The sequence below is a fragment of the Leopardus geoffroyi genome, chromosome C3 (assembly GCF_018350155.1).
Source record: "Leopardus geoffroyi isolate Oge1 chromosome C3, O.geoffroyi_Oge1_pat1.0, whole genome shotgun sequence".
In the NCBI taxonomy this organism is placed as follows: domain Eukaryota; kingdom Metazoa; phylum Chordata; class Mammalia; order Carnivora; family Felidae; genus Leopardus; species Leopardus geoffroyi.
Window position 1 is genome coordinate 1,999,436 of NC_059338.1, and position 20,588 is coordinate 2,020,023.

Genomic DNA, 20,588 nt, shown 5'->3' on the forward strand with positions numbered 1-20,588 from the left:
TGCGAGGCGCGCCCCTTCCCAGCTCCGCACCGCCCTCGGGCTCCCGCGTGTGCGCGCCCCAGCGCGGCTCGGTGACGGACGCCCGCCGCTTCCAATCGGGAGCGCCCGGGGCCGCGGCCGACCAATAGCCGGCCCCGGGGGGCGGGCCGGCCGAGCCAGTTTGGTTTCGCGCGGCGACTTCAACATGGCCGAAGCGCGCAGCGGCTACGCAGGCGGCGGCTGTGAGGGAAAGGGGCCTGAGGGGCCGTCCCGGGAATCCGTGCCCCCCGGCACCACCGTGCCCAGGGTGAAGCTCCTCGACACTCTGGTGGATACGTTCCTCCAGAAGCTGGTCGCCGCCGGGAGGTAAGGCGGAGGGAGCCAGACGGGCGACAGGCCGACCGGGGAGGGCTCGTGCGGGCCGGCGGCGTCTCGACCCCGCGAGACCCCGAGGGCGCGGCGGCGGCGGCCTGTTCACGTGGCCTGGCGTCCCCCGTTGGCAGTCGCGTGGTCGCGCAGCCGCCTTGGGGCGGGACCGCGCGGTGGTCCGGGCCGGAGGTGCCGGTGGCGGGGGGCGTCCCGGGCGCGCTCAAACCGGCCCGGTGGGGGCGCCCTTCTCGCGCGGTCCTGTGGGCGGCCGGATGCGGAAATAAGGGGGGCGCGGGAGTGCGGAGCTGTCGCTGCGGGAGGGGCGCTGCCTTCCTCCCCGGGTGGTGCCCCCCCGCCCACCTCGCTCGGTGTCCTGGGCGGACAGGGCTGAGGCTGGCGGGTGTTCGGGGGGGTTGCCCGCGCTCGGATCCCTGCAAGACCCCCGTCCTCGCCTCGTCCCCTGGCGCCGCGCCTTGGCCCTGCCCTTGAGATCGCCCCTCAGTTCACCGGTTCGCTCAGCGAACGCTCGGGTGCCCGCCGTGTGCCGGGCACGGTGGCAGGAGCTGGGGAGGCGGCAGAGCAGACGAGGGCCTGGCTCGGGGCCTGCACCCCTGGCGGGAAACAAAATAATCACTGGGCTTGAGGAGGTGCTGAACAGGTGATGTGACAGAGGGCGGCGTGGGGAAAGGGAGCCCGCTCTGACCAGGTGACGCTGAGCAGAAACTGGAAGAATGAGAAGGAACCAGCTCTTGAAGAGCTAGGGGGAAAGCTCCTTGGCAAAGGAGACAGCTTGTGCAAAGGCCCTGAGGTGGCCGGGGCCTTCTAGGAGTTGGCAGAGGGCTTCTAGGAGGGCAAATGAGGGCCTGTTCATGCCAGATGTAGTTTATGGAGTAATGAATTTGATAAAGTGATCTGTCATTAAAAAAAAATTTAATGTTTATTTTTGAGAGAGAGCATGAGTGGGGGAGGGGCAGAGAGAGAGGGAGACACAATCCGAGGCAGAGGCTCCAGGCTCTGCGCTGTCAGCACAGAGCCGGTCACGGGGCTTGAAGCCACCAGCAGCAAGATCATGACCTGAGTCAAAGTCAGATGTTTTAACCGACTGAGCCACCCAGGCGCCCCTAATTTGTAATTATTTTTAGGGGCCCGTCATGACACGCCACCACGAAATGTCCAGGCAGGGATACCCCCTAACCCCCCAGCTCATTCTTGTCTTCCCCTCCCCTCTCCATAGGCCCGGCTTCCTCCATTTATTCGTGTACAAATGCATACTGACCATCGACAGTGTCCCAGGCTCTGTTCTAGGAGCTGGAGATAGGCGATCGAGACAGAAAGGTCCCTGCTCTCATGGAGTAGGCAGGCACTCTGGTGCCTGAAAGAAAAATAAATCAGGCTAAAGGAAGAGAGCAGTGGGATGGGGGTGGGGGGCCTGGGTTCGCGTGAGTGCACGGAAGCGACTTTTGAGTCTGTTTGTATCCTTGTAAAGTACGTTGTTTTGTCCGTGCACGTTGTGCGTGGTGTTGAGCTACATCTGTCTTTTTTCACCCAACATCCATCTATCTATCTATCTATCTATCTATCTTCCTTCCTTCCTTCCTTCCTTTCTTCTTCCTTCCTTCCTTCCTTCCTTCCTTCCTTCCTTCCTTCCTTTTCTTCCTTTTCTTCCTTTCTTTTCTTCCTTTTTTCTTCCCTTTTCCTTTTCCTTTTCCTTTTCCTTTTCCTTTTCCTTTTTTTTCTCCTAGCCCTGTTCTGGGAGGGCGTATGGTTCGGGGCTTCTCTTGCCGCCTTTCGTTCCGCGATGTGCATCATGCACTTACCCAGGCCCGTCGCAGACACCTGCTTGCCTCCAGGTCCCTCCTCCACGGGTCGTGCCACGGCCAATGCCCTTGTGCTAGCGCTAGCTAGCAGCTCCGGCGGGCAGGTAATGGAGAGGGGTCCCTGGATTCCGAGCTTCACACCTGCCCGTGTTCTGTCAGGCTGCCTTCCAGAAAAGCTGTCCCGCTGCCTACATCCTCGCCGGCACCGAGCGTCCGCCGATCTAATACCCGCCATTCTGAAGGTGTCAAAGGGGCATCTCGCTATCGTGGCTTGCACACCCCTGCTCCCTCACAGCTGCGGACGTCTCCTTGCACCCTCGTGAGGCCTTTGGCTTCTCTTGTGAACAGTCTGCTCACTTCCTCCAGCTTTTTTTTTTTTTTTTTTCTCAGACTCGTTTTCCTTATTTATGCATTTGTTTACTTTTTTTAAGTTAATTTATTTTGAGAGAGAGGTCACAGGAAGGGCGGAGAGAGAGAGGGACAGAGAATCTCAAGCAGGCTCCACACACCAGCGGAGCCTGACGCGGGGCTCAAACTCACAAACCATGAGATCCCGACCCGAGCCAGAATCAAGAGCCGGACGCTTAAGTGACACCCAGGCGCCCCTCGAGGGTGATTTTTTTGAGACTCCAACTCACGTCAAGTCTTTAAGAAGCGTCCAGTATCTTGACTGAGGTAGTAAGTAGGTCTACACGGTTACACGTGTGATAAAGTTACAAAGATGTCCACACAAACAAAGGTACCCTAACTGTTGAGGTCTGAATGAGCCAGTGTGGGGTTGTGGTTTGATATTGTGCTATAGTTGTGCAAGATGTCACATCGTGGAAGGCCCATTTCTTTGCAACTTCTTACAAATCTCTAACTATTTCAAAATAATGAGTTCAAAAAAAGCTTATCTGCAAAGGATAGGACAGTGTTCAGTGGAAAATAATTGAAAACCACCTAAAACATCCAACATTTGAAGAATGGTGGTCGCTCAAGTATAATAACTAATAAAGTACTCTGCTGCTTTAAAATTCCATTTTGAGGGGCGCCTGGGTGGCGCAGTCGGTTAAGCGTCCGACTTCAGCCAGGTCACGATCTCGCGGTCCGTGAGTTCGAGCCCCGCGTCAGGCTCTGGGCTGATGGCTCAGAGCCTGGAGCCTGTTTCCGATTCTGTGTCTCCCTCTCTCTCTGCCCCTCCCCCGTTCATGCTCTGTCTCTCTCTGTCCCAAAAATAAATAAACGTTGAAAAAAAAAAAAATTTAAAAAAAAAAATTCCATTTTGAATAATATTGAATCATGGGAAAATTATCACATTATAATGGTAAATTTTAAAATCAGGTTATAGGGGGCGCCTGGGTGGCTCAGTGGGTTGAGCGTCCGACTTCGGCTCAGGTCATGATCTCGCAGTCTGTGAGTTCGAGCCCCGCGTCAGGCTCTGTGCTGACAGCTCAGAGCCTGGAGCCTGTTTCAGATTCTGTGTCTCCCTCTCTCTGACCCTCCCCCGTTCATGCTCTGTCTCTCTCTGTCCCAAAAATAAAAATAAACATTAAAAAAAGAAAAAAGAAAATTAAAATAAATAAATAAATAAATTGGGGCGCCTGGGTGGCGCAGTCGGTTAAGCGTCCGACTTCAGCCAGGTCACGATCTCGCGGTCTGTGAGTTCGAGCCCTGCGTCAGGCTCTGTGCTGACAGCTCAGAGCCTGGAGCCTGTTTCAGATTCTGTGTCTCCCTCTCTCTGACCCTCCCCCGTTCATGCTCTGTCTCTCTCTGTCCCAAAAATAAAAATAAACATTAAAAAAAGAAAAAAGAAAATTAAAATAAATAAATAAATAAATAAATAAATAAAATCAGGTTATGGGAGGAAGCATCCATATCCCACATTGAATATACTTTTTATCTAATTGTATTAAAATTGCAGTTGACTAGGGGCGCCTGGCTGGCTCAGTCAGTAGAGTGTGTGACTCTTGATCTCGGGGTTGTAGGTTCAAGCCCAATGTTAGGTTTAGAACTTGCTTAAAAGAATAAGATCTTAAAACAAATAAATAGGGGCACCTGGGTGGCTCAGTCGGCTGAGTGTTCAACTCTTGATCTCATCAGGTCATGATCTCCTGGTTTTTGGGAGCGAGCCCCGCGTCAGGCTCTGCACTGACAGTGTGGAGCCTGCTTGGGATTCTCTCTCCTCTCTCTCTACCCCTTCCCCACTCTCTCTCAAAATAAATAAGTAAACATTTAGGGGCACCTGGGTGGTTGAGTTGGTTAAGAGGCCAACTTTGGCTCAGGTCATGATCTGGCGGTTCAGGAGGTGAGGCGCTCAGAGCCTGGAGCCTGCTTGGGATTCTGTGTCTCCCTCTCTCTCTGCCCCTGCCCCACTCACGCTCTGTCTCTCTTTCTGTCTCTCTTTCTCAAAAATAAAAATAAACATTAAAAATTTTTTTTTAAAATAAGCATTAAAAAAATTGCAGTTGAGTAGTTGACATGTTACATTTTATAGTCGTTTAAAAATAACAATTACAGGGGCGCCTGGGTGGCGCAGTCGGTTAAGCGTCCGACTTCAGCCAGGTCACGATCTCGCGGTCCGTGAGTTCGAGCCCCGCGTCGGGCTCTGGGCTGATGGCTCAGAGCCTGGAGCCTGCTTCCGATTCTGTGTCTCCCTCTCTCTCTGCCCCTCCCCCGTTCATGCTCTGTCTCTCTCTGTCCCAAAAATAAATAAACGTTGAAAAAAAAAAAATTAAAAAAAAAAAAAATAACAATTACAATATTAGCTAACCTGAACGTTTTGTTTTGAACCCACTCCGTTTTTTTTAATTAAAAAATTTTTTCTTAAGTTTTTCTTTATTTTGATCGAGAGAGTGTGAGAGGTTGGGGAGGGGCAGACAGAGAGAGAGAGAAAATCCCAAACAAGCTCCTCACTGCCAGCCTCCGAGGAGCCCAGGCTGGGCCCCGGCCAGTTCTCGTGCCTTCTCAGGACAGCTGTTGTAAATCTCCATGACGTCCCTCAGGCCCTTCCCCTGCGCACCCCCGCCGCCCCCCCCCCCCCGCCCCAGCCCCTCGCAGTGAGAATGACCCCTGGCGCCTGGTTTGTAGAGACAGTTGAGGTCGGCAGAAGGAGTTGCTCTGACTGTGGATCTGGCTGAGAGAGACCTGGTCGCGCGTCCCCCCGCCCCCCACCAGCAGCGTCCCTCCCTTTACCCCCAAGGCTGCAGCTGCAGATCCACCTTCAGGCTCTAGTCCCACCTCCAGGTTGGTCTCCCTCGGAAGCAGTTTGCCGCCACTCCCTGGAAACTGTTCCTTTCAAGGTCATGTGTAATTCTTTGTCGATAAGTCCTGTGGATATTTTCTCATCCTGATCCTCCTTGCTCTCCTTGTAGTAGTTGACCCCGTTAACCACTTCCCTGTCCTTGACATTTGTCCCTTGGTTTCCACACCAGGCTCTGCCCCTCTGCCTTCCTGGGCTCCTCTTCCTCTCCTTGACCTTAGATGTGAGCATTGGACTTTCCTCCCGTCACCTCTGCGTCCCGTCTGATGTCCAGATGCTTCAGTGTCCACTGCTCCTTACGTTCGCTCCCAAGACCCCGCACGCTCTGGTCCTTGCCTGCCTCTTGTCACCCCCTCACCCATAATCAGACCTCCTCCTCCTTTCCTGTGAGGTCAGGGCATTTGCATTTGACGTAGCCTCCCCGGGGATGGTTTCCTCCATTTCTTCCCAGACCTTCTCTAAAGCCTTCTTTCTCCCCGGTTATTCTTGGTCACAACACCTGATGTTATTCCTTCGCAGCACTTACCCCAGGACACAGCTCCGGGGTCTGTCTTCCCCACATTAAATGTAAGGTCCTGAGCACAGGTTCTGGTCTATTCCACTGGCCACTCTCCACTCATTGCTGATCACGGTGCCTGGCCCATAGGAGATGCTCAATAGGTGCTTTTGGAATGCATGAGGATTCCCAAGCTGCATCTCTCTGCCAAACTCCAGACCTCTGTCTCCACGGTCTACACTGGAGATGACCCCTTGGTGTCCACACAGCCATCAAGCTCAGCATGGTGGAGACAGGATGGCTGCTCCCTAACTGGGTTGAAGATACTACCGTGTGCCCATTGTCTGGGCCAGAGGTTTGAGGGTCCTCACCCGTCCCTTGTCCCCGTCAGCCCCAGCCCCATGGGCTCGCACTGCTCTCCCCAGTCTCCTCCTTTCCACCTGTGTACCAGTGCTTAGGTTCAGGGCCACCTGCCTAGACTGCTGTGGCAGCCTCCACCCTGGCCCTCCAGCCTCAGTCCTGTCCCTCCCTTACCGCTCAGACTGGAGGTCCTTCTGCTTCAAAGGGTTAATTGGTGGGGCGCCTGAGTGGCTCAGTCAGTTAAGTGTAGGACTTCAGCTCAGGTCATGATCTCGCAGTCAGTGAGTTCAAGTCCCGCATCGGGCTCTGTGCCGACAGCTCAGAGCCTGGAGCCTGCTTCGGATTCTGTGTCTCCCTCTTTTTCCTCCCCTCCCTAGCTCACACTCTCTCTCAAAAAAAAATAAACAAACATTAAACAAACCAAAAAAAAGGTTATTTGGCTCAGGGCTGCTTCCAGAATCAAACATAAGCTCCTTAGCTCAGCACACAAGGCCGTGCACCCCTCGGCCCCTCCCTGTGTCTCCAGCACAGGCAGGGCAGCAGGTACGCTCTTGCGGGCACACGTGCACAGGAGCTCCTCTGCCTCGACCTGCTCTCCCCCGCCGCTTCTCCTAGCCAGGACCCCCATCTCTCTGTGTGCAGCTGCTTTCCACACAGAAAGGGCTAGACAAAGGTCACGTATGCAAATACTTGACCCTCTCCCAAGCCGTTAAGTTAAAAGTCCTCGTTCTCGGGGCGCCTGGGTGGCGCAGTCGGTTAAGCGTCCGACTTCAGCCAGGTCACGATCTCGCGGTCCGGGAGTTCGAGCCCCGCGTCAGGCTCTGGGCTGATGGCTCAGAGCCTGGAGCCTGTTTCCGATTCTGTGTCTCCCTCTCTCTCTGCCCCTCCCCCGTTCATGCTCTGTCTCTCTCTGTCCCAAAAATAAATAAACGTTGAAAAAAAAAATTAAAAAAAAAAAAAAAAAAAAGTCCTCGTTCTCCAAGACCAAGTGCTTCTCCCGGGACAGGAGTCTCTGCATAGTGCAAGCTAGTTTATTCACATGTCGGGTATCCAAGAGGATATTTTAAACCCTGGATTGATTTTCCCTACAACTCAGCGTATTTTTCATGTACGTATTAGCTTGACAAAGAGGCAAGTTACATGATGCACCCCAGAATGCCTGGAAGGTTATGGGCCTCGCTGGGCCAGCGGATCAGACGGACCCCCGCCACTGTCTTCCTTTCCTTGGGTCGGCCATGGCAAAGACCCCACCTGTCCTGTCTTGGGCATCAGAACACAGAAACACGGCTCTATTGGAGCTTACCATTTGTGACCTGTGCCTTGCTGTCAGAAAGGAAGGGTTCTCTTCTGTCCTCACACGTTCCTGGACCTGCTGAGAAACCACCCTTCTCCTGTTTAGCTAAAGCAGGCAGATGAGGCCATTCCCCCTCCGTGCACTGAGAGGGGCACTGGCTAGAGGCAGTGGGGGGCCCGGGCAAAGACCGGTTGGCCCCGTTTGGCAGAAAGCGGGGTCTGCTGCAGGTGCCGTGCCACGGGCGGGGGCCCAAAGTGGGGGCCCAAACTGGTTGAGTGCTGGCTGCCCCCGGGCTGGCCCAGTGGTGTGCTATGCCTGTCGGGTCTGTGGAACCTGACTTCTGCAGAGCTGACCGCCTGCCCCTGGGCGGGAGCCGGCCCCAGTGTTGTTCTTAGGAACCGGCTCCTGGAGGGAAAGAGTGTGATTTAACAGATCAAGTGTTCCCACAAAATAAACGCCTCCCAACTATCTCCCCCTCTTTGTGCACGTGCCGTGCTGCTGGCAGTGACTTGTCCCTGAAGCACGTGTGACTCCCGACTGCGGCTTCAGCCCATGCTCTTCCCACAGCGCTCTGTCCCCCCTGTGTCTTGTCATCACCCCGCCGTGCCCCGCAGCAGCCTGCGGGAGCTGCCTACAGCGCAGACTGCATCCCGCTTAAACCCTTTTCTGGCTCCTGTGTCTGCCCTTCCCAGCCTTCCCCACCGGCCGTGGGCCCGAGGCACCTGATCCCGAGCCGGGTGGCCCCAGCAGGTCCCAGCCGTGCAAGCTTGGGCCAGCCCCCTCATCTGAAAACTGGAGATGGTGAGAGCAGAACCTGCCCCAGAGCATTATCGAGGCCGTTAGAGTGGCTGCCTGTGAGTGCTCGGCCCACACCCAGCAAATGTCGCCCGGTGCTACTTTGTCGCACATCCTCTTCAGCTGTGCTGCCTGGGTCTTCGACTCCTGCCTCCCTCTTAGGCTTCAAATGCTGCTTCCTCCAGGGAATCTTCCCTGAGCTCCCTGCAAGCCACCCCTTCCCCCCACCCGCCGGCTACCCCAGCCTCATTTTCTTGGGATTGATCTGTCTTTTAAACAGTGTCCCCTCTGAGGGCGGGGACCACGCTGGGGCACGTTTGGGTCTGTACCATGGCTGGGCCTGGCACGTGCTCAGTGCTTGGTGTTTGTCGAATGAATGAACGAATACAGTAGTCCCCTTATCCAGAGTTGCGTTCCGCAGTGTCAGTTACTCACTGTCAGCCACGGTCCCGAAGCTCCTCCCTCTGACATCTGCTCACTGTCAGGAGTAGAGAGCAGCTTGTCACACGCCTCCATCCTTCACCTCCTTCACCTGTCACGTGGGCATTTCATCACTGGACCTCATCAACAGGAGGAAAGTGAATATAGTACAGTCACATATTGAGAGAGAGACCTCCTAGTGACCCCGACACCGCCATTGACCGCGTCCTCTCTCCTCAGGGAGGCGTGCACCTGCTCCCTGAGGCTCTGGGTGGCTGAGGTCCTTGACAAGTGATGTGTGAGCCTGGTGTGTCATAGGACTCCCCCCACCTCCATCTGGTGACCAAAGTCCTGGCCACAGTAGGTCATAATCTCTCCACCCACGCCTTACGGCTCAGGTCGCCCTCACCAATGGGAACACCCTCCCCCATGCCCCCGATGCTGCTCCTGGCTTTATCACGGTCCATGCAGTCCTTGGGTGGCGTCCGATGAGTAGTTCCAGACCCCAGCCACCCCAGCTGCATCCAGGAGACCCCAATAAATCCCTCTCTGCCCCACCAAAATAATAATGATAATAATAATAATAATAATAATAATAATAATAATAATAATGTATTCAGGGAGAGAGAAAGACTACATTAATGTAACTTTTATTACAGTATGCGGTTATAGGGATGTTATATAGAACAATTATTTTTGTGCTGGTGTTCATCTCTTATGGTGCCTAATTTATAAGTTCAACTTTATCACAGGTGTGTATGTATGCATAGGAGGAGAACATAGTGTATGTAGGGTTCAGTACCCTCTGCAGCCTCAGGAATCCACTGGGGGCCTTGGAACATGTACCCCTGTGGATAAGGGGGACTACTGTAGAGTTACCTTGATGGACATTTTTATCTGCATGCAAATATTTATCAAATCAGAAGTCTTTTTCAGGGACACCTGGGTGACTTAGTGGGTTGAGCATCTGGCTCTTGATTTCAGCTCAGGTTATGATCTCAGGGTCATGGGATGGAACCAGGTTGGGCTCCCCACTGAGTGTGGATTCTGCTTAAGATTCTCTCTCTCTCTCTCTCTCTCTCTCTCTCTCTCTCTCTCTCTCTCTGTCTCGCCCCCCCCCTCCCCCTGTGCATGCTCTGTCTAAAATAAACAAGTAAAAATCATATTGGAAAAAAAAGTCTTTTTCAGAAAAAGTATCCCAATTTCACATTCTCACTATTAAGCTTCTAGCAGTTGCCAAAGAATCCAAGTAATAAAAAGTTAGGTTAGCCCAAAGGGCCTAAAAACCTAAAGACCTAATTAAAATTAGGATTTTTTTTTTTTAATTTTTTTTTTTCAACGTTTATTTATTTTTGGGACAGAGAGAGACAGAGCATGAACGGGGGAGGGGCAGAGAGAGAGGGAGACACAGAATCGGAAACAGGCTCCAGGCTCTGAGCCATCAGCCCAGAGCCTGACGCGGGTCTCGAACTCACGGACCGCGAGATCGTGACCTGGCTGAAGTCGGACGCTTAACCGACTGCGCCACCCAGGCGCCCCAAGGATTTTTTTTTTTTTTTAAGATTTTTTTACAGTCCTCTTTACACCCAAGGTGGGCCTCGAACTCACCCGGAGATGAAGGGTCGAGATGAAGCATGCCCCCCCGACTGAGCCAGCGGCAGCCTTAAGATTAATTTTTACAGGATAACTTTCTGCCGCAGTTATCACCAATCATGGACTGGTGCTGTCACCAGGAAGCTTTTCTCGGGTGGCAGCCCGGGGACCAAGGACTGGGTGGTGCAGAAGCACGCAGAGAAGCACCTGGGCGAGGGGGCGGGCACTCCCTCCGTGTCGCGCGCTCCGCCCGGCCTGGTGGCGGCTCCAGAGGGCGGGGCTGGGCTGGGACCGGGCGCCCTCTGCTGGCCACTCCGCGAACAGGCGCTGGCGGGCAGGTTAACACACCACGGAGGGCTGGACGCTGGGCTTAAATATTTTGCAGTCAATTGTTTTTAAAAGTTAAACTTATGTGATAACTCAATTTGCAGTGAGTTTTTAGTGCAGTAAGTGCAATGCTTTTTCCGTGAAGCATTTCAAAACCAGTGAAGGTGCCTCAGATGTTGCGGAGTAAGAATTTAAGAGAGAGGGGTGCCCAGCCGGCTCAGTCTGTGGAACGAGCAACTGTTGGTCTCGGGTTGTAAGGTCAAGACCCACGTTGGGCATAGAGATTACTTAAAAATTAACTTAGGGGCACCTGGGTGGCTCAGTCGGCTAAGTGTCCGACTTTGGCTCAGGTCACGATCTCACGGTTTGTGGGTTTGAGCCCCGCGTCGGGCTCTGTGCCGACAGCTCAGAGCCTGGATCCTGCTTTGGATTCTGTCTCCTTCTCTCTCTGCCCCTCCCCTACTTGTGCTCTGTCTCTCTCTATCAAAAATAAATAAATGTAAAAAAAAAAGTTTAAAAAAAAATTTTTTTAAGTATAAGAGAAAAAGATTAAAACCAGTTAATATAGTCATCTTTGTTTTGAAGAAGAAACTTCCATTGATAACAAAAGTAACCCTTTGGGAGGGCACAGTTTAGCCTTTTCTCTGTAGTGGGGCCAGTGTGTTGTTCTGCCACAGGGTTGCCACCAGGATGCATTTGCCAAGCGCCTGCCTTCTGTAGGGGAGGAGACGCCTTGACTCGGGAAGCCAACTTACTGCTGGACACTTCTGAGGGGGAAGTGGGGGCCGTTCTTTTGAAATTAATAGTAACAACTGTGGCTAGGGGTGCCTGGGTGGCTCAGTTGATTGAGCATCCGACTTCGGCTCAGGTCATGATCTCGCAGTCTGTGAGTTCGAGCCCCGTGTTGGGCTCTGTGCTGACAGCTCAGAACCTGGAGCCTGTTTTGGATTCTGTGTCTCCCTCTCTCTCTGCCCCCCCCCCCCCCCGCTAGTGTGCACGCTCTCTCTTTCTCTCAAAAATAAACTTTTTTAAAAATTAAAAAAATAATGACTGTGGCTAACATGGAGCTTTTCAATGTGCTAGGCGCGGTACATATAGTTATTATTCCCATTTGAGAGAGGCAGAAACTGAGGCTTATAAAGGTGAAGAACTTGTCAGAGATCACTCATCAGATGAGTGGTAGAGGTAGGATTTGGACCCAGACAAAAGGACAGGCCGGGAGTCCTCAGAACCAGTGTGCAGTGCCCAGCCCATAGCTGGGTGGCCCCTTGTGTCCCCTTGGAAGGCCAAGGCCAGGAGACCACTCCAGCAGAGGGCAAAGGGGGGCTTGGCAGAGAGGCCACCGGGGAAGCTCACGAGGGAGTACTCCTCCGCCCAAGTAGCCCGGGCCCAGTAGCCTGGGGTCCAGGGTGGAGAGATGGCTGGGAGTGGTGGGGCAGGCCTCCCCTCAGCCCCAGCCCCTGGTCTGCAGGGTGGTCACAACTCTGGACAGCCTGGAGATCCCAGTGATGTTGCAGATGGCGTCCCCGCCCACAGGGATATTAGTTTACCTGACAAGACAAAATTTGACTTTGCGGTAGGGGGCCGCATGGAAATGCATCACTTTTCCTGCTTCTCCCTGAGAGCATTTTTCCCAGAAATTCACAAGGGCGTTCACACCATTCCTAGGCCCGCACCTGCTCTCAAGAAAAGGACTCCTGGCGGTGGGGAGGGGTTGGATGAAGGGGGACACAGGCCCGAGGGTCCGGCTGGAGGACGAGGGAGTACCCCGAGGTGTACCACGTGGTGCCCATGGTTTACGCTGCTCTGTGGGGAAGGGGTCGGAGCGTCCTCAGCACGAGGGGAAAACTTTGTGTCTCTACCAGACGATGATGGATGTTAAGTGCACTTCTGGCGGCCATCGTTTCACTGCACACGTGAGCCAGGCCCCGTCGTGCCGCAGCCTTCAACTTCTACAGTCAAGCTGGAAAAATACAAAGCAAGGATCCCTGTCCTCCTGTGCCCTGACACTGGCCTCCAGTGTGGCCGCCTGCGCTCCGTGTCCAGGGATGTGTGCGAATGTGCTTTGCTGTCACTGAGCTCTGAGCCCAGCGGGGCCTCGGGAAAGCCTCCCCGGCGGCACTGGAGGCTCCCCCAGGAGAGGGGGTCTGGCTCAGCTCAGACCCTCTGCCGTCCAGCGGGCTGCTGGCAGGAGGAGCAGGATCTCCGGTGTCCAGGCCGCGCCCGTTTCAAGCCACAATTACCCGGTTCAGTTCCAGCCCGGCTTGGCCAGGCGTCCTGCGTCCCTCCACATCCCTCGTGAGCCACGGACTGCGTGGCGAGGGGGGCCGGCAGCACCACAGGATGCCCAGGGCTCCGCCGAGGGCGAAGGTTGCCGGTCGTCCGTTCCTTGCCCCCAGGTGCACCAGTGTCCGATGTGTACCCTCCAGCAGGGAGAGACTGTCCCTCCTGCAGAGGGGCCGGGCGGCAGAGGCTTGCAGCCGGCCCTCCGAAAACAAAGCCCCGGCTGACTGTGTTTGCCAGCTTCCGAGGCGTAAATACTCACTAGAGCTGCGGAAAGATGGGTGGTTGGGCACCGTCACAGAGTGCTTCCACGGGGACGCCGCCAACAGCCTCGCGCAAGGAAAATGTGCTGGAAGGATTAGGAAGCCGTGTGTTTTGAATAGTTAGTACCTTGTTTTTAACATAACTTACTGCCAGATTATATAATTTAGTGTTCCGTGCTGGCTGTGTCTCCTGAAGATGTAACGGCTGTCCCTCGCAAGCCTCTGTGTGCTCTCCCTTGTCACCTGTTTCACAGCCCCTGTTCAGGGGCAGGAACGGGGGGGTGGGGCGGCCGAGGGCCAGCAGTGAGTCCCGGTGGCAGGGGTGGGGGGGCGGGGGCGGGCTGCGCACGGGCTTCCAGGGACCCGATCCCAGCCTGGCCACACAGCTGAGGAACATCCGGACCCACAGCCAAGCACAGACGTGGGCTTTTGTGTGGTTGAGCGCTCACTGGCTTGGACACTTCCAGCAGGTCATTTGAACATTGCTTCATCAGACAGGCTGTCACTGAACCCCCACCCCCACCCGCCCCCAGCTTAATGGCGATCCCCGTGACACTTGGAAGCCCGTGGCCCTTTTCCTTCTAAGTGCCCTCCACAGTGGTCATCACCACGTTCTCATGAGTGTCTGCGATTGCTGCCATCTCCCTGCCAGAAGCTCCAGGAGGGCCGTGTGGCCTCCCTCCTGCCCAGTGCCCAGTAGCCCGTGGGTGGCCAGCACGGACATAGGCAGAAAGGGAAGGGCCTGAGGGGGAAGGTAGAGAGAGACAAGCAAGCAAGGAGTGGGGAGAGAAAAGGCAAGACTTCTTTAACTTACTGGCATGTCTTTGTGCAAGACGGCCAGCCATCAGAAGTGTCCCGGGTACCCCGATCTTTCCAGCTATAAGGGCTGTAGCAGCGAGATGCTCTCGGCCGCCGCTGCCGGAGACCTGATTAGAAATGGCTTGAACAACAAGAGGCATCCATCACTTCACTAGCGAGCAGCCCCGAGAGGCGCGGACTCTAGCTTGGCGTCTTCGGCAGCTTGACGATGTCCTCAGAGACCCCAGTTCTTTCCCTCCTTCCGTTCTGCCTCCTTAGGGTATAAACTCTGCCCTCAGGCCAGAGACCCCTGCGGTGGCCGGGAGCCGGACGCATCACCTGGATACGGTCACGTCCTCCAGAAAGGGCATCAGTTCCTTCCTCTGTGGCTCCTTTGAGGAGGCAGGAAAACTCTCCCACAGGCCACATGTCCTGTCCTAATCCAGCCCAGCAAGGGGCCTGGAGCGACCAGAGTTTCTCCGGGACCCCTACCCACACCAGCAGCAGTGTCACCTGGGAGCTGGTTGGAAACCGGGGAGGCGGCTGGCGCTGAGGCTTAGCAAGCCCTCCACCCCGGTGGTTTGAGTGGCTGGACCATCGTGACCCACCCTTGAGGGTAACCCCTGGGCTCCCCTGCGGCTCTGCGGAGAGGCAGTGAGTGGTCAGGTGGGGCTGAGCCGTCTGCAGTGACCGGAGGTGCAGGCGAGACGCTTTGCACCCACCGCCTTTAACCAGCGCCGTGAGGCTGACCCGGCCCGGAGCCCTGCCGTGGGAGGCAGGGCGGGGCGCCCCGGCAGCTGCTGAGGGCTGGCTCTCCTTCCCACCAGCTACCAGAGATTCACCGACTGTTACAAGCGCCTCTACCAGCTGCAGCCTGAGATGACACAACGAATCTACGACAGGTTTATCACCCAGTTGCAGACGTCTGTCCGGGTGAGTGGCAGGGAGCCCGGCAGGCAGTGCTGGTTCGGGTCCTGCAGGCAGGGTCCATACGCTCAGCCCCTGCCGGTCCCCAGTGGTCAGGCCACGGTGGCCACCGTCCCTTCCTTCCCAAGGACGGGCACCTTGACACCCCTGCTCTTGTCCTCCTGCATCGTGACCGTCTGCTGGGTCGTCTCGTCTTCGTACCTCCAGCACCTGGTGCAGGGCCTGGCACGGACAGGGCACTTAAACCGTTGAATTCAACGGAACTGCATACGACAGGGAGCCCAAGAGAGGCCGCTGCATTCAGGTCTTTCAGTGACCGTGATCCCTCTTGAGGGCTCTGTCTCCCTGCCGGCACGTGCCAGGGGGGCCCGGAAGCACCCAGACGCATCTGTGCCACCGGCAGGGGTGCGCTGGGCCTGGGGCTGTGGCACCCAGGGTGATGGGCAGGCTCTTTTCAGATGTTTTCCATCTTACACTTTCTGTTCTTCGTTACTAAAGTCCCCTGGAGAGAAGAGGGTGTGTGGGTACAAAGGCACAGAACAGGAATTCGCCAGAATGTTACTGAGTCCTGTACTTTCACTGTGGGCTTGTGTGGTGTCCTTACAGCCCTTTGCTGCTCTCTCTTCAGGAGGAAATCTCCGAAATCAAAGCAGAGGGGAACCTGGAAGCCGTCTTGAACGCCTTGGACAAGATCGCGGAAGACCGCAATGGCCAGGAGGAGCCGGCCTGGTGAGAAGGTGGTCCGCGAGGCTCACGCGGGAAGAGGCCGCCCCCCAGCATCCCGACGGGGCTTCCGCCCAGAGCTCACATGCCTGAGACTCAGGGTGCAGCCACCCGTGTGGTGCCCTCCGGGAAGGGGAGCCCCAACGCAGGCGCGGGCGGACTGACGACAACCTTCCTGGAGGGACCCGTTTCAGGACCCCTCTGGCCTGCGGGGCACATAGCCGGCGGGAGGCGGAAGGGCAGGTTGGCGATCGTCGGGCCGGCTGGCCCCGGGCATCCGGGTTTTATTCGCTCGTCCACTTAAATGTTTAGGGAGCACCCACCACACGCCCCGAGATCAGCAGCGCACTGGACCCAAGAGACCTGCCCCCTGGGGCCGCACTCCCGGGGTGTCCCGCGCAAGGTGGAGGCGCCCTTAGCTCCTGCCTCCCCCCAACCCTCCCCACCTGAACAGCACGTTAGGCCAGAGCGACGAAACACCTTTCTTGCGCTTTCCAATTTTTTTATGCTTTGTGACCGGAATACTTAAGAGAATGACGTTATAGAACTGAAAAAGACATTTGTGAAGAACTTGCAGTGCCCTTCACCCGGCTGCTCATCAGACCCGCCCCCCCTCACTTGGGGTCTTCAGAGGCCCCGCCCCCCACTCTTGCCTCCAGGCCTGTCTTCCTCCACTTCCTCTGTTACCCAACCCTTGCTGGGGCCTTTCCTGTCATCCTGCCCCAGCCCACGCCACCCTCCAGCCCCGTGTCTGAGGGTTCTGGGGACAGAGGCGGCCGTGGGGCCGGGTGTCGGGGGGGGGGGTGGGGGGGTGGGCGTGGCGTGCCGGGGAAAGGGTCGCCACTCACCCCATCCCCGTGCCCCCTGTGGCCTCGCAGGCGCCCAAGCGGGAACCCGGAGGCGGACCTGCGCAGCGCCCTGGTGCCCTACTTCCGGCAGCAGCGGGACGCCTTGCAGCGGCACGTGCGCAAACAGGAGGCGGAGAACAGGCGGCTGGCGGAGGCCGTGGTGGCCGGACGCCAGCAGGTGCAGGAGCTCCAGCGGCGGGGCCAGGCCCGGCAGCAGGCCTGGCAGGTGAGTGCCCGGCCCTACCCTCGGGCACAGACTCCCCCACGACCTCGTGTTAGTCGGGGTGACATGGGGTTCCCCACACAACTGCCCCCCAGTAGCTTTAAAACGTGTACATCGGGATGACGTCCAGAGCCTTCGGCACACGTAATGTGCTCTGTGCAACGACTGTGTTCTCTGAGGGCGAAGGGAACCTTTGGGAGTGGCCCGCGTCCCCTGGGGCTAAGCGGGTGAGCGGGTGACCGGGCTGAGGACCCAGGGAGCGGGCATGGCCATGGAGACAACACGGGTTTTCTTACCGGCTCGAGAGGTGGCTCCGGTCAAGGGTTGCCGGCAGGGCTTGAGCGGTGGCCACACTGTTGGGCTCCTTCCGCTGTCCGGGTGTCCAGCTTGTGTCCTCTCTCCCACCCGATGGCTCCCCTCCTGGGGCGGGCCTTCCTGCGGCGGAGGGCAGCGGGTCCCCAGATCCCCGGCTGCCGGGACCCTGAGCCCTGGAGGGCCCGCAGCAGGACGAGGGCCAGAAGCTGGCCTTTTCCGTCTTGTCATCACCCCCTCCCTGGCTCCGGGGCCTCCGGGGAAGCAGGCCCCAGCGTGCTCGTGACCAGGGCCCACAGCCTGGCGCCGTGTAGGGGCGCTTTGGGGCCACCCTGCTGAGTCCTCAGGCAAGGTGCTGCCCCACCATCCCCCTCTGTCACCACGAGGCCGCCAGTCACTCTTCTCTCTAGGCCCTGCTCATAACCCACCTCACCCGGTGCCGCTGCGGGCCCGAGGCGTGTGTGAAGCTGGTCCCTGCCTGAGCTCAGCCTGGGCCCAGCCACTAGCACAGTCAGGTCAAGAAAGTTCCTCCACTAGAAATCGCTGATGGGGGTCAAAGGATCACAGGGACACTTTGGGGACCCTTATTCAAGATGGGCGCTGCTCTGGGGAGGCCCAGCGTCGGTGGCCATGGCGCCCAGCCTGCTGTGAACACCTGCTGAATAGGGGGGCCCCTGCTGGGTCTGTGACATGAGCCAAGACCCCCTCTCTGTGTTGTCCTGGGGGACATAGGCCCGGAGTCCAGCACAGCGGAGGCAGAGGGTTTGGATTTTCTCATCTGTCTGTTCCCTCCTACTGCTGCCAGGCCCTGCACAGAGAACAGAAGGAGCTGGTGGCTGTGCTGGGGGAGCCGGAGTGAGGAGGCGACGGCCGGACCAGGAGCAGAGGGCCGTCGAGGTCGAGGGCCTGGCCTCCGAGAACCACTGGCATAGTGCCCAGTCCCTGAGTGGGGATGGAATTAGCTGGAGGATGAGGCCTGTCTATCCTGCTTTGGGGGCTCCCCTGGGGTCCCCCCCAACACACACACACACACACACTTCAGATTCTTCCCTGTTTTCTTGTAACTAGGACTGTTGGGCAGCTCCAATGCCAGGAGTCGGGTCCCTGCCTGCTCCTGAGCCCCTCCCCTCCCCTCCCCCCCACTCGGGGAGTCTGTGTCCGTTCTCCACTGATTGCCCCCTTGCTGGCCAGCCTGAGGACCCGTGCCATGTTCTCCCCACATCCGTAAATAAACTTCCTGCACTTCCTACACTGTAATCTGTGAGGATGCTTCCTCCGCGGGGCCTCTCCCAGGCCAAGACCCCTCTTGGCTCTCAGAGCCCTGGCTGGGGTGGGGGTAGGGGGGAGGCCGTACCCGACCATCAGGTGCAGGAGGGCAGCGAAGACCTTGTCACAGAAGGCTGGACCCCTGGGTTCCACCCCTCTTTGCTGTCTGGGTTCATTGTGAGACAGGCTCTGTGCCTCCCCCACATCCCCCGGGGTGTGCACACGGTGAGCACGCACGCCAGCGGGTGGGCCCTCCGAGTAGCTGGTGCTCTGCCCCCTTCCCCGGCCAGGGCTCAGCCAGGCATCGGGAGGGGCTCGGCCACGGGCAGGATGGGTGCTTCCTCTGGCCAGCGGTGAGGGGACGGGTACAGGCAGGGCCCCGGGGAGGCCAGGTGCGGTCTGTCTGGGAGCACCGGGAACACTCGGACATCAGGGTGGCCCTTGCTGGCCACCCGCTGCCCCGAATTAAGCTCAGTGGAGCCGCGGCATCCAAACACGGGGCGGTGGGGCGGGCGGGGAGCGCCTGGTCAGGTCCCCACCTGAGGTGAGAACACCCTCCCTCCTCTCCAGGCTGGGCCGAGTGGGACTTGGCTCCCAGGTGTGCTGGGATGGGCCTTTTCAGGCTGGATGTCTGCCTCTTGGGAGACAGGTCCCCACAGTTGCTAACACTGGGGAGGCTGTACGGCCAGGCAGAGGGGCCCTCTCCCTGCTCCTCACTGGCTCTGCCTCCCCACGTGCCAGAGGCGCAGGGGAGAGGGTCCCCACTGCCCCAGACAGAAGAGCTGTCCTGCTCTCACTCCCGGCCCACCTCTCTTGGCTTTGGGTTCCGGTCCCGACACACGAGGCCTCCCCCTGGTGTCTGGCCGGGGCAGGGTGCCTCCGGGTGAACGAGGGCATCGCTGCCTTGGGCCCCTCCCTCCCTGGGGTTTGGCTCCTGCCCACAGGCCGTCAGTGGCAATCACAGTCTTAGAGCGACAGTCCAGCTCTACTCGAGTCTATTTTAGGCCTCGAGCCCCCCTTTCTCCCCTCCTGCCCCTCCTACTCCACCCAGCTGGTGCTCAAACTGAGGCTGGGGGACTTGAGGTGACCCCCGTGGGCAGGGGCCGGGCCTGTCCAGAGGCTGGCGGCCCACACCCTCCTCCATCACTTCCATGGGCCTGGCCAGGCAGATCAGCTCCAACCACAACATCCTTTGGGGTTTGGCCTACAGAGCCGGGGCGGATGACCCCCAAATAGCCCTGGCAGATTCCCCCTGACCCACCCTCGCCTCCGGGGCGCAGCCCAGGGTATAAAATGGTGCTAGCGGGAGAGGCAGACCAGCCGAAGTCCAGCAGCAGCCCGGGCGGCCACTGACAGCCACGCCATGAGGCCCCTGACGATCCTCGCCCTGTTGGCCCTGGCCGTGCTCTGCCTCTGCCCAGCTGGCCCGGCAGGTGAGTGCCCCCACCTCTGCCCCCGCCTCCCCTCCCGCCGCCCTCCCGGTCTAACCACCTCCTGCAGGCTCAGTCCCAGTGCAGGGAGAGGAGGGGAGGCCCGGGGGGTGAGCAGGGGTGAACTGGGCCCTCTCCTTTGCAGATGCAAAGCCCAGCCGTGCAGAGTCAGGCCGAGGCGCAGGTATGTGGCAGGGCCTGGTGGGGGGCCGTGCCTGCGGGGCTGCCCGCCGTGCCCCCAGACCCAGAGCCATCTGACCTCTGCCTTTCTGTTCCACAGCCTTCGTGTCCAAGCAGGAGGGCAGTGAGGTGGTGAGGAGGCTCCGGCGCTACCTGGCCCCTGGGCTGGGGTGAGTGCTGGGCCGTGGCCGTGGCCGTGGATCCGGGCTGGGGTGGGGGGCAAAGGCCAGGACCCGGGTCTGCCAGGGCCGTGGGCGGAGGGGGTGGGCATGTTTCTTGGAGGCTGATGCCACTCTCTTGGGCCGTCAGCGCCCCAGCCCCCTACCCGGACCCCCTGGAGCCCAAGAGGGAAATATGTGAGCTCAACCCCGACTGTGACGAGCTGGCTGACCACATCGGCTTCCAGGACGCTTACAGGCGCTTCTACGGCACGGTCTAGAGCAGGCGCCCCGCCCCCCCTCCGCCGTCTGCCGCTCCCCACCCAGGACCCCTCCCCTCCCGGCACCCTGACCTCCCTGCCCGGCACGTGTGGGGCCCCCCGGCATCCCCGCTGCTCCAAAATAAACTCCAGAAGAGGAATTGGTGGGGCTGTCTCTGTCCGCCCGTGGACGTCCGTGGCTTCCGTGGCGTGGGAGGGGAGGGAG

The 20,588-nt window shown here is 58.0% G+C and overlaps 2 protein-coding genes and 2 long non-coding RNA genes across 4 annotated transcripts; 2 read left to right on the forward strand and 2 right to left on the reverse strand.

The window, feature by feature from the left end:
• The first annotated feature begins 153 nt into the window (after positions 1-153).
• PMF1 (polyamine modulated factor 1) lies at positions 154-18,317 on the forward strand. Its single transcript, XM_045454473.1, has 5 exons — positions 154-345; positions 14,863-14,968; positions 15,591-15,691; positions 16,564-16,759; positions 17,874-18,317. Exons 1-5 carry the CDS (start codon positions 185-187, stop codon positions 17,925-17,927), a joined length of 618 nt encoding a protein of 205 aa, XP_045310429.1. The 5' UTR covers positions 154-184; the 3' UTR covers positions 17,928-18,317.
• Positions 11,756-12,892, reverse strand: LOC123585872. Its single transcript, XR_006706449.1, has 2 exons — positions 12,368-12,892; positions 11,756-12,241 (listed from the first exon to the last, which is right to left on the reverse strand). It is a non-coding gene; the product is annotated as an uncharacterized LOC123585872 (long non-coding RNA).
• On the reverse strand, positions 16,171-17,880 carry LOC123585873. Its single transcript, XR_006706450.1, has 2 exons — positions 17,053-17,880; positions 16,171-16,232 (listed from the first exon to the last, which is right to left on the reverse strand). It is a non-coding gene; the product is annotated as an uncharacterized LOC123585873 (long non-coding RNA).
• A 118-nt stretch (positions 18,318-18,435) lies between the features above and the next one.
• On the forward strand, positions 18,436-20,523 carry LOC123585870 (bone gamma-carboxyglutamate protein). The gene is made up of 4 exons (XM_045454474.1): positions 18,436-19,767; positions 19,910-19,948; positions 20,045-20,114; positions 20,254-20,523. The coding sequence occupies exons 1-4, from the start codon at positions 19,698-19,700 to the stop codon at positions 20,381-20,383; spliced, it is 309 nt and encodes a 102-aa protein (XP_045310430.1). The 5' UTR covers positions 18,436-19,697; the 3' UTR covers positions 20,384-20,523.
• The last annotated feature ends 65 nt before the right edge of the window (positions 20,524-20,588 follow it).